This window comes from Nerophis lumbriciformis, linkage group LG03 (assembly GCF_033978685.3).
Source record: "Nerophis lumbriciformis linkage group LG03, RoL_Nlum_v2.1, whole genome shotgun sequence".
Classification (NCBI taxonomy): domain Eukaryota; kingdom Metazoa; phylum Chordata; class Actinopteri; order Syngnathiformes; family Syngnathidae; genus Nerophis; species Nerophis lumbriciformis.
This window is the reverse complement of record NC_084550.2, coordinates 29,409,072-29,421,286: the sequence shown is the minus strand read 5'-3', so window position 1 is coordinate 29,421,286 and position 12,215 is coordinate 29,409,072. Positions and strand designations below refer to the sequence as shown.

The 12,215-nt window shown below is 39.4% G+C and overlaps 1 protein-coding gene across 2 annotated transcripts in view; it reads left to right on the top strand.

Annotated features, from left to right (window-relative positions):
- The window catches only part of dpydb (dihydropyrimidine dehydrogenase b), a 96,913-nt gene extending 85,146 nt beyond the window's left edge, over nt 1–11,767 (top strand). For both annotated transcript variants that reach the window (XM_061936569.2, XM_061936575.2), the window contains exons 22-25: nt 1,120–1,269; nt 1,349–1,411; nt 3,715–3,792; nt 6,456–11,767. In XM_061936569.2, coding sequence (XP_061792553.1) covers nt 1,120–1,269; nt 1,349–1,411; nt 3,715–3,792; nt 6,456–6,620 — 456 coding nt within the window. In that variant the 3' untranslated portion in view covers nt 6,621–11,767. The remainder of the gene's footprint in view (nt 1–1,119; nt 1,270–1,348; nt 1,412–3,714; nt 3,793–6,455) is intronic.
- Nucleotides 11,768–12,215: the final 448 nt, after the last annotated feature.

Below are 12,215 nucleotides of genomic sequence, written 5' to 3'. Positions count from 1 at the left end.
ATTAGTGAATAGGTGGTCAATGCATTTGGATGACTTTAGCCCATTTCTATTTATAGTTGATCTGGTTGGTAGTGTAATAGTCTGTGTGAGGTTACAGGCATTAGTTACAGCAATAAGTTTCTTTTTCAGCGGGCACATAGCAGACCAATCAATGTTTGTGTCCCCAGTAAAATATATCTCTCTGTTTTCATCACTAGATTCATCCAACATCTTGCATATTAAATCCAGGTATTTTATATCGGCACTAGGTGGTCTATAGCAGCACCCAACCAGTATGGGTTTGGTCTGTGGCAGGTGAACCTGGATCCACAGGGCCTCAATATCAGCCAACATTAAATCATGTCTTACTTTCACAGGAATGTGACTCTGCACATACACAGCTACACCTCCACCATATCTTGTTCTATCCTTCCTAAAAATTGTGTATCCATCTACAGCTAATTCATCATCCTCAAAAGAGGAGTCAAGATGGGTTTCAGATATTGCCATAATGTGTATATCATTAGACTTCATTATCATACATAAATCAGGGATTTTATTTCTTAAGCTACAGATATTCAAGTGAGCTATCAGTAGGCCTTTGCCGGGTAGTTTAAGGTTGTATGAAACCATGATGAAGAGAGAGAGCGATTGATGACTTATATTGCTTTTTACAATTGACCCTGAAACACAGTAGTGTAGGCCTGCTTTGAGGCATAAAAAGCCGTACAGGTATTATCTATTGTGCCCCTTTGATGTATATTATTGTTCTTGTATCCCTTTTATGTACCTTATTGTGTCCCGTTGATGTATCTGCTGTTTTTGTTGATGCCATATTGTTATTGTGTCCCTTGGATGTACCTTGTAGTTCATGTGTCCCTTTGATGTACCTTTTGTTGTTCTTGTGTCCCTTTGATGCACCATGTTAATTGTGTCCCTTTGATGTACCATATGTTGTTCATTGTTTCCCTTTGATGTATATATTGTGTCCCTTTGATGTACCTTATTGTATCCCTTTGATGTATCTATTGTGTCCTTCTTGTGTTCCTTTGATGTATCTATGTTCCTGTTTTCTTTTGATGTACCTTATGTTGTTCTTGTGTCACTTTGATGTACCGTATGTTGTTGTTGTGTGTGTAGAGCCTCCCCAGTTTTGGACCCTACCTCCAGAAGAGGACAGAGGCCATCGCTCAGCACAAGAAAGATCTCATAGGTGCCAGCGGTGCAGATGTCATGGAAGCCAACGTCACAAAAAGCGGAGGGCCGAAGAAACCAGTTCCAGCTGTCAAGGTTTGGAGGCGTGTCAATAAAAGTGTGCAACCTGTGCATAAACCTGTGAGTTGTACATGTTTTCTGCTTTTGTTTGCAGGACGTGATAGCAAGAGCGCTGCGCTACATTGGAGCGTACCAAGAACTTAACAATATGGAGCAGGTACTCTTTGACGCACACATTTAAGACAGGGGTGTCCAAAGTGTGGCCATTGTTAGCATTCTTAAGTTAGCATGGTGGTTTTTTGCAAATTTACAAGGTATACAGCTCAGCATCAAATATTTTGTTACTTGACCAATGCTACCTGTTAGCATGCTAACGTTACTAGGCTAGCCTTTTTTTATACGTGTACATTAGAGTCATATTTTGATACTTGATGTATGCTAACATTACTTTGCTAGCATTTTTAACACATTTCTCACGTATACGTGGCAGATTAATATATGCTACAGTTAATATTTAAGATGCGCTAGGTTTTTTTTTTAAGCTAGTTTAGCAGCTATTTACCTCACTGTCATATATTTTGGTAATTCACTAATGCTAACTGTAAGGATGCTATTGTTAGCATAGTATTTCAAATCTATTCAAGTTGTATTTATCTAGCACTTTTCATAAACAGGCAGGTAGAAAACGCAAAGTGCTTTGCATTAAAAAAAGAAAGAGTAGAAGAAAACACAAAGGCACACTATATGTATATCTGTATATATGTATATCTGTATATCTGTATATATTTATATCTGTATATCTGTATATCTGTATATATGTATATATGTATAAATGTATGTATATGCACTGGTGCCAGTAACAAAAGAAAACATGGCGTGGCAGTGAGGATTGAGGGGAAAACGCCACCATTGAGGCGTCCACACTGGAGAATAATTTAGATTAACGTCATCTAAATATTAGATTAACGTCATCTAAAATATAATATGAAACATATGATGCTGTTAGCATGCCAGGTTTTGTAGCCCATTTTGCTCATATGCTTTGTTGCTTGATGCTAACTGTTAGCATCTCAGTTGGGCTTTGGCCAATTTCTAATGAGATTGCATTTTCTAGTTCTTTGAAAATAATCTAGATATTGTACTATATTTGTACTATACTATATTTTGGTACCAAAATGTATTTTGATACTTTTGAAAATAAACAAAAGTATGTATTACATGAAGTCTGCCATAATCTAGGAGTAGGTTAGAATAGAATAACAAGCTTTACTGACATTATATTAAATGTTTCATGATTTCTGGTTGCCACACTTGGTTTGTGCTTTAAGACAAATACAATCATTAGTAAATACTAAAAACAATGTTATGGCTAAAAGTACACATTAAAGACAGCTAAATCACACATTGTTAAAGATAAAACACAAATTGTAGCAATTTGTTACAAAATTCAGTCATTTTACTTGCATTAGTTTGCGCTACGTGGGCGGTTTTAACTCTGCTAATATTTGGCATGAAGCCCAGCAGCTGATATGTGCACAGCAGGGGAGCTCGTTAACTACATTTCCTTTAAACTCACTGTGCTCGTCTCCATGATTGTTATAAAAATGTTTACCTGGGTTTGTAATAAAGATTGTAATACTTTAATTATGCCACCTTTTCAAGCAGCGCTTGCAGCTGGGCACTGATCGGTGGTTTTGAAGTCCAAATACCTCCATATTGTACTTCACACACTCTTTATTAACCAGTAGAATTGTAGTTTTATTTTTAGTTTCAAAGTCTAAATACTTTCATATTATACTTCACTCACTCTTTATTAACCAGTAGAATTGTAGTTTTTATTGTTAGTTTTGAAGTCCAAATACCGCCACATTGTACTTCACACACTCTTTATTAACCAGTAGAATTGTAGTTTTATTGTTAGTTTCGAAGTCTAAATACTTCCATATTATACTTCACTCACTCTTTATTAACCAGTAGAATTGTAGTTTTTATTGTTAGTTTTGAAGTCCAAATACCTCCATGTTGTACTTCACACACTCTTTATTAACCAGTAGAATTGTAGTTTTATTGTTATTTTTAAAGTCTAAATACTTTCATATTGTACTTCACACACTCTTTATTAACCAGTAGAATTGCCTTTATTTGCCATGTTTCCTCTCCACACTGTTTCTGCTTGTGCGCTCTGTAAGTGTGTGCGTGCTGACGCACTCAACATCCTCCTCGCCTCAGCAACGTAACACCAGTATTTTCAAAGTCAGTATAGTACCGTTTTCAACTCATTGGTACCGCGGTACTTTATTAGTACCGGTATACTGTACAGGTTTTGAAGGTGAAAACTACCAAAATGTGTCAGTCTGTGGCCCTCTGTGGAAAAAAGTTTGGGCACCCCTGATTTAAGACTTTGACACCGGTATAACATGTTTATTCATGAGATACATTTATTTTGAAAGGTAGAACATTTGAACAGATTCTCCTTCATAAACATGATGTACTTATGATAATGTCCTTTGTCCTAAACAGGTCCAGGCTGTGATAGATGAAGAGATGTGTATCAATTGTGGGAAATGCTACATGACTTGCAACGACTCTGGCTATCAGGTAGATCTGTGTGCCGCTCAGGAATGTGACCTGACCATTACTTTGACATTTCAGGAGAATATTGCAAGCAGTGGTGGTTTTAGCTCTAGGCCACACGGGTAATGGCCTAAGGTTCTATTTGCTCAGGGGCACTGCAAGGAATAGATTGATATTTGTCTGTGCTCAGCTGGCATCAGGTCAGGGTATGTGTGATGGATAGGTGGCCTCTGCACACCACCCTTACCACCGGTTGAGGTGTTGACAATGTAGGGTATTGAAGTTGGAAGCAAGAACCACTACTGATTACAAACACTCACATGAGCTATGAGAAGCAATACAGTAGCTGTATCGCAATGTCTGCCTTTGCACCGTCAGATTACTGCGGTACTATCATGGTTGTAGTTGGCAGTGGTCCAGTATAAACCCAGCAGACACAAGACATTGAAACAACGTTGAGAACTTGTTGAATTAAGTCCTGCCTTTGAGCTACTTGAACTTAACGTTGGAACAATAGTCTTTTTGAAGAGGTTTAATCAATGTCAGGTTCTGATGTTGATTTGACCATTGATATGTGGTCATTTCCCAACCATCAACGTTGTCTCAATTTACTAATACAACTATTTTGCAACCTTGTTTGGAAGTCAGTTTTTAAAGGACAAGTACGTATAATCAGCGTTGTATCAATGTCTTGTGCCTGCTGGGAAGAAGCAGGAAGGTCCAACCAGCATTCAGGACAAAGCAGATCAGTGTATCAAGTATCTGCTGGACAGATGTACAGAATACTGCGCTGAGCTCTACAACCATCAGCTCGATGGAGATCCAGTAGTACTGAACGGCTGGCAAGAAAGCCCAAATGAAGGCTGGCATTCCGTACTATGGAAGGAAGTCAAACATGGAAAGCCAGCAGGAACAGACAACATACTTGCTGAATTGGTGCAAGCGAGAGATGAGGCGATGACCACCATCCTAAGTGCTATCTGCAACAGCTGGACGATGACCACCACTGCCATAGAAAATAAATCTTCAACATCATCAGCTTGATCTGTGACGCTGAAGGTCATTCTAAACAGACTGAAACCCGCCGCGGAGTTCCTTATTGCTGAAGAACAAGCAGGTTTCAGGGGGTTTGATCTAAGAATAACCTGTGAAAGATATCTCCAGATCTCTACCAACTCTTTGTCAACTTCCAGAAGGCCTTATAATGCTGTCTTGCATGAGGAAGTACAACATCAATGCCAACCTAGTACGACTCGTAAAGCAGCTGTACGACAAAGCCACAAATGCCACCCTTCTGAACAACAACTCGGTGACTGGGTCTGCACCACTCTCGGAGTACGTCAGTGATGCCGCCTCTCTCATTCTTTTCATTGTGTTCTTAGAAAGGATCATGGAAGATGCCTTGGAAGATCACGACGCCGCAATTCCATTGGAGGAAGATCTTCCACAAATCTCAGATTTACAGATGACATTGATGACCAGGAGCTGGCCAGCTTGGTTGATCATCTTGACAAATCCTCTGCAATTTAGCCTCCAACAAATAACAGGAGTTAGAAACATTCTGGTCATGATTCAGACTATTTTGGGCAGTTAGTGATCCACAGCGATGGTTTTACCACACTATACCTCAATGCTAACGAGGGGAACTCACACTTCAATGACTGTCCTTGGGATCGACAGTAGGATTGCTTGTTTGCTTCCCAACAGTTGTTTTTCTCACTACGATAGGGTGAACCCATCCTTGCCCAGGCACACTTTCCTGGTATAGGGGTTTTGGCACCAGGCCGCTAAACTAGATCTGACCAATCTAAGTCCAAGACTAGATGTGACCAATCTAAGTCTATGAGCATGAACTGATGAAGCCTACTTGGATGAAAGGCGAAACATCTTCTAAGACAAACCCAACAGTCCAGTGATGGATTGAACACCCTGAGATGACCCTGACCTGATGAATGAGAACATCAATAAACAGATCTTGACAAAGCGGCATCATTCTACAACATGGAAATTAGTGCTGAGAAAACAAAACTCATGACAAATAGCACCCAAGGCATCAGTTCTGAAAGTGTGAGGACCATCAGACATGTGGCATCCATCATTTCAGACGGAGACTCCAAAGCAGAGTTTGCGACAGGGGTGGCTAAAACAACAGCTGTGCTTGCAGAACTCAAGAACATCAGTCTGCGCACCAAAATACATCTGTCTGTTTTCTAATATGCCTGCGAAACCTGGACACTGACAATAGAACTTGAAAAGAAGATGTTGGCAATGGAAATGTGATGCTACAGAGAGATCTTGGGCATCCACGACACAGACCAGATTACAAAGGACGAGGTCCGCAGAAAGCTCAAGGAAGCAATTGGACGCCCTGGTAACCTACTCACAGCTGTAAAGAAACACAGGTGTATGTGGTAAGTACCTGCATCAGGTCTTGCAAAGACTATCCTGCAAAGGACCATTCCAAGGAAGCTGCAGAAGAGGAAGACCGACAGAAAGACTGGATTAGACCTGGCAAAACACCTGAGGCTAGTAGAGGACAGAGAGTTGTTTGCAGTGTACCACCTATCTGGACCAAACAGTTGTTTCTCATATTTTGTTTCTTGTATCTCAGGGTCAACATTTTAAAATATATACAGTCCTGTGAGTAAAATAAGTTGTTCATTGGCCATTGTTTATTGTCTTTACAGGCTATTACCTTCGATCCAGAGACCCACCTTCCGGCTGTAAATGACAGCTGTACCGGGTGCACTCTGTGCCTGAGTGTCTGTCCAATCATAGACTGCATCAAGATGGTTACCAGGACAACCCCCTACCAGCCCAAGAGGGGTGTGCCCATTAGTCCTGTCTGTTGAAGGACAAGAGCCGACTAAAATATCACTTAGACATAGGGTGTGTTTGTTGTCGTAAGATGTCACAGTACAGTCGTCCCTCGTTTATCCCAACCAATTGCTTCCAGGCCTGATTGTTGTAAACGAACTTCTGCAAAGTAGGATTCATTTTAATTTACCTAATATTGTCATAGTTGAGCTGTTTATGACCTTCTAAATAAGCCTTTTAACATAATTAGAGCCCTTTAAGCATGAAAATAACACCCATATAGTCACCTTTACAGCAGTTTCACCCAATATAGTAGCCTTGATTACAGTACTCTCTGGTAACCCAGAATATGGCCGTTGCCCGGCTGATAAAACACGGCCACGATGTCAAAGTACTTTGTCACAGCCTGGATAATTCATCTAAGTTAGAAGTGAGCTTCCATGTGCTGAAACCGCAAGCGTAAGTTGTTCAACTTGACACTCGTAGCTACCATCTATAGCTTTGTTGTTAGCATTCAGTCTTGTTGACATTCCACATTGATCCCGTCAAGGCTGTTACTGATGTCAAATAAAGAGATCCTCTCCACTTTGCCCGCTTAGTTGTTGATTGTGGAAAGCAGTCTTGTTAGCCTGAATGTTGCGCAGTCTGATGCTACGACATCGCTCGTGCAAAAGTCTTGTCCATGTGGAGATGTTTTATTTAGTTTTATTGATGAGACAGGAGTTGAAGTCGGTCAAAAAGTCGTTAAAAGTTGGTCAACTTGATTTTGGTGGTGAAGATACAGTAGCGCCAGGTGTAGCCGCTTGTGTTGTTGTTAGCCGTGTTCGCCACAGCATATTAATGGAAAACTACAAAAAATCCTGCGGAAAATTTGATGGGCCTGCTATCTGTGCCCTGAACCTCCGGCCGGGGTGGAAGCCGACGTACGTCTAGGACGGCGCACAGTATCCAAATCCATGATTTTTAGGTTTAAACATACAAAATTAGCAAAAAAAAGCTAGCATAAAATGTTTGCATGTGAATATAAGAGACGTTAGCATACTAGCAAGATGGTGGCAAGTAAAAAAATCATGATGTTTAGGTTAAAATATTAGCTACAAAGCTAGCAAAAACGTTAGCATGCTCATACGTGACCAGGTAAGAAGAATTATTTGTATTATTTCCTAAAAAGCTAGCATAAATCATTAGCATGCTAACACTTTGCAGCAGTGAATGGAGGCTTGCATTGCAGCAGGCCCATAATGAGACAAATGCTGCTCTATAATACATAACTAAGACTTACTCTAACCCCAGCAGGCCCATAATGAGACAAATGCTGCACTATAATACACAACTAAGACTTACTCTAACCCCAGCAGGCCCATAATGAGACAAATGCTGCACTATAATACATAACTAAGACTTACTCTAACCCCAACAGGCCCATAATGGGACAAATGCTGCTCTATAATACATAACTAAGACTTACTCTAACCCCAGCAGGCCCATAATGAGACAAATGCTGCTCTATAATACATAACTAAGACTTACTCTAACCCCAGCAGGCCCATAATGAGACAAATGCTGCTCTATAATACATAACTAAGACTTACTCTAACCCAAGCAGGCCCATAATGAGACAAATGCTGCTCTATAATACACAACTAAGACTTACTCTAACCCCAGCAGGGCCCATAATTAGACAAATGCTGCTCTATAATACATAACTAAGACTTACTCTAACCCCAGCAGGCCCATAATGAGACAAATGCTGCTCTATAATACATAACTAAGACTTACTCTAACCCCAGCAGGCCCATAATGAGACAAATGCTGCTCTATAATACATAACTAAGACTTACTCTAACCCCAGCAGGCCCATAATGAGACAAATGCTGCTCTATAATACATAACTAAGACTTACTCTAACCCCAGCAGGCCCATAATGAGACAGATGCTGCTCTATAATACATAACTAAGACTTACGCTAACCCCAGCAGGCCCATAATGAGACAGATGCTGCACTATAATACATAACTAAGACTTACTCTAACCCCAGCAGGCCCATAATGAGACAAATGCGGCTCTATAATACATGACTAAGACTTACTCTAACCCCAGCAGGCCCATAATGAGACAAATGCTGCACTATAATACATAACTAAGACTTACTCTAACCCCAGCAGGCCCATAATGAGACAAATGCTGCTCTATAATACATAACTAAGACTTACTATAACCCCAGCAGGCCCATAATAAGACAAATGCTGCCCTATAATACATAACTAAGACTTACTCTAACCCCAGCAGGCCCATAATGAGACAAATGCTGCACTATAATACATAACTAAGACTTACTCTAACCCCAGCAGGACCATAATGAGACAAATGCTACTCTATAATACATAACTAAGACTTACTCTAACCCCAGCAGGCCCATAATGAGACAAATGCTGCACTATAATACATAACTAAGACTTACTCTAACCCCAGCAGGCCCATAATGAGACAAATGCTGCTCTATAATACATAACTAAGACTTACTCTAACCCCAGCAGGCCCATAATGAGACAAATGCTGCTCTATAATACATAACTAAGACTTACTCTAACCCCAGCAGGCCCATAATGAGACAAATGCTGCTCTATAATACATAACTAAGACTTACTCTAACCCCAGCAGGCCCATAATGAGACAAATGCTGCACTATAATACATAACTAAGACTTACTCTAACCCCAGCAGGCCCATAATGAGACAAATGCTGCACTATAATACATAACTAAGACTTACTCTAACCCCAGCAGGCCCATAATGAGACAAATGCTGCACTATAATACATAACTAAGACTTACTCTAACCCCAGCAGGCCCATAATGAGACAAATGCTGCACTATAATACATAACTAAGACTTACTCTAACCCCAGCAGGCCCATAATGAGACAAATGCTGCACTATAATACATAACTAAGACTTACTCTAACCCCAGCAGGCCCATAATGAGACAAATGCTGCACTATAATACATAACTAAGACTTACTCTAACCCCACATTTAGGACAGAAACATGTAGAATATGCTTTGAAACAAAGTGGCAAGGGACGACTGTACTGCAGTAATATTTTGAGGGACTAAAACTAAGCTTTATTTTCTGCCAGATGCAACTATTACTTACATGTTGTCTTTTTATTTCCAAGTAACATCCTGGAATGTGCTCTTCTCATCAAGTCTCCATAAAACACTTTTAATGGGAAACATTGTTACACAACAAGGCTGCATCTCATCTTGTATGCAGTAAAAGACTAATACTTGTATGCAGTAAAACACTAAGACGTGTATGCAGTAAAAGACTAAGACTTGTATGCAGTAGAAGACTAAGACTTGTATGCAGTAAAAGACTAAGACTTGTATGCAGTAAAAGACTAAGACGTGTATGCAGTAAAAGACTAAGACTTGTGTGCAGTAAAAGACTAAGACTTGTATGCAGTAAAAGACTAAGACTTGTATGCAGTAGAAGACTAAGACTTGTATGCAGTAGAAGACTAAGACTTGTATGCAGTAAAAGACTAAGACTTGTATGCAGTAGAAGACTAAGACTTGTATGCAGTAGAAGACTAAGACTTGTATGCAGTAAAAGACTAAGACTTGTATGCAGTAAAAGACTAAGACTTGTATGCAGTAAAAGACTAAGACTTGTATGCAGTAAAAGACTAAGACTTGTATGCAGTAAAAGACTAAGACTTGTATGCAGTAAAAGACTAAGACTTGTATGCAGTAGAAGACCAAGACTTGTATGCCGTAAAAGACTAAGACTTGTGTGCAGTAAAAGACTAAGACTTGTATGCAGTAGAAGACTAATAAGACTTGTATGCAGTAAAAGACTAAGACTTGTATGCAGTAAAAGACTAAGACGTGTATGCAGTAAAAGACTAAGACTTGTGTGCAGTAAAAGACTAAGACTTGTATGCAGTAAAAGACTAAGACTTGTATGCAGTAGAAGACTAAGACTTGTATGCAGTAGAATACTAAGACTTGTATGCAGTAAAAGACTAAGACTTGTATGCAGTAAAAGACTAAGACTTGTATGCAGTAGAAGACTAAGACTTGTATGCAGTAAAAGACTAAGACTTGTATGCAGTAAAAGACTAAGACTTGTATGCAGTAAAAGACTAAGACTTGTATGCAGTAAAAGACTAAGACTTGTATGCAGTAGAATACTAAGACTTGTATGCAGTAGAAGACTAAGACTTGTATGCAGTAAAAGACCAAGACTTGTATGCAGTAAAAGACTAAGACTTGTATGCAGTAAAAGACTAAGACTTGTATGCAGTAAAAGACTAAGACTTGTATGCAGTAAAAGACTAAGACTTGTATGCAGTAGAAGACCAAGACTTGTATGCCGTAAAAGACTAAGACTTGTGTGCAGTAAAAGACTAAGACTTGTATGCAGTAGAAGACTAATAAGACTTGTATGCAGTAAAAGACTAAGACTTGTATGCAGTAAAAGACTAAGACGTGTATGCAGTAAAAGACTAAGACTTGTGTGCAGTAAAAGACTAAGACTTGTATGCAGTAAAAGACTAAGACTTGTATGCAGTAGAAGACTAAGACTTGTATGCAGTAGAATACTAAGACTTGTATGCAGTAAAAGACTAAGACTTGTATGCAGTAAAAGACTAAGACTTGTATGCAGTAGAAGACTAAGACTTGTATGCAGTAAAAGACTAAGACTTGTATGCAGTAAAAGACTAAGACTTGTATGCAGTAAAAGACTAAGACTTGTATGCAGTAAAAGACTAAGACTTGTATGCAGTAGAATACTAAGACTTGTATGCAGTAGAAGACTAAGACTTGTATGCAGTAAAAGACCAAGACTTGTATGCAGTAAAAGACTAAGACTTGTATGCAGTAAAAGACTAAGACTTGTATGCAGTAAAAGACTATGACTTGTATGCAGTAGAAGATGCCACTAATCCCTTCATAGTTATGAAAATAATGTGTGCTCATGAAGATGTTTGAGCAGCACCACATGTGCCAATTAGTGGTTTAATTGTTCATAGTGGGAATGTTTGTAGAAATGGTTTGAAGTTACAATTGTATGAATCAAATGATTGACAGTACATTGATTATTTTGGAGATATTATTGGGCCTAATTGAGTTTTATGTTAGAATTTGATTGTGAACCAATAAAGTACCTAAGCTGACTCTTTCTAGTGCTTGACTGTGTTCTTCTACCTAATGATGATGTGACCAGGTAATATCAATTAAATATTAATTAACGATCGCTCTTGTTGCTTAGGAAGGAAAGAAGGAAGTTTATCATCGTTGCACAAATTCAATGCCATTTCATTTTCAGCACAAACCTGTTGAAGAGCAGACAGAGTGACAGAAGGTAACGCTGATGGCTCGCCACTTACGTAAAAAGGTGAAGGTGTTTGAATAACTTTTTTTTTTTTTTTAATCCATCCCAGACTGGGCTCTATGGAGGGGGGCGCAGTCTGGGGACAGGAAAAACAAGTTGATAGCACACACACGTCGAAGTGAGGTGTGTCCAACGGTAAGATGCAAAGACTTAGTCAACTTGACCTTCATCTTTGTAGTTCAAATTGCATGCTATTTGTTGACGGCACGATGCCCACCCTGAACTCCATT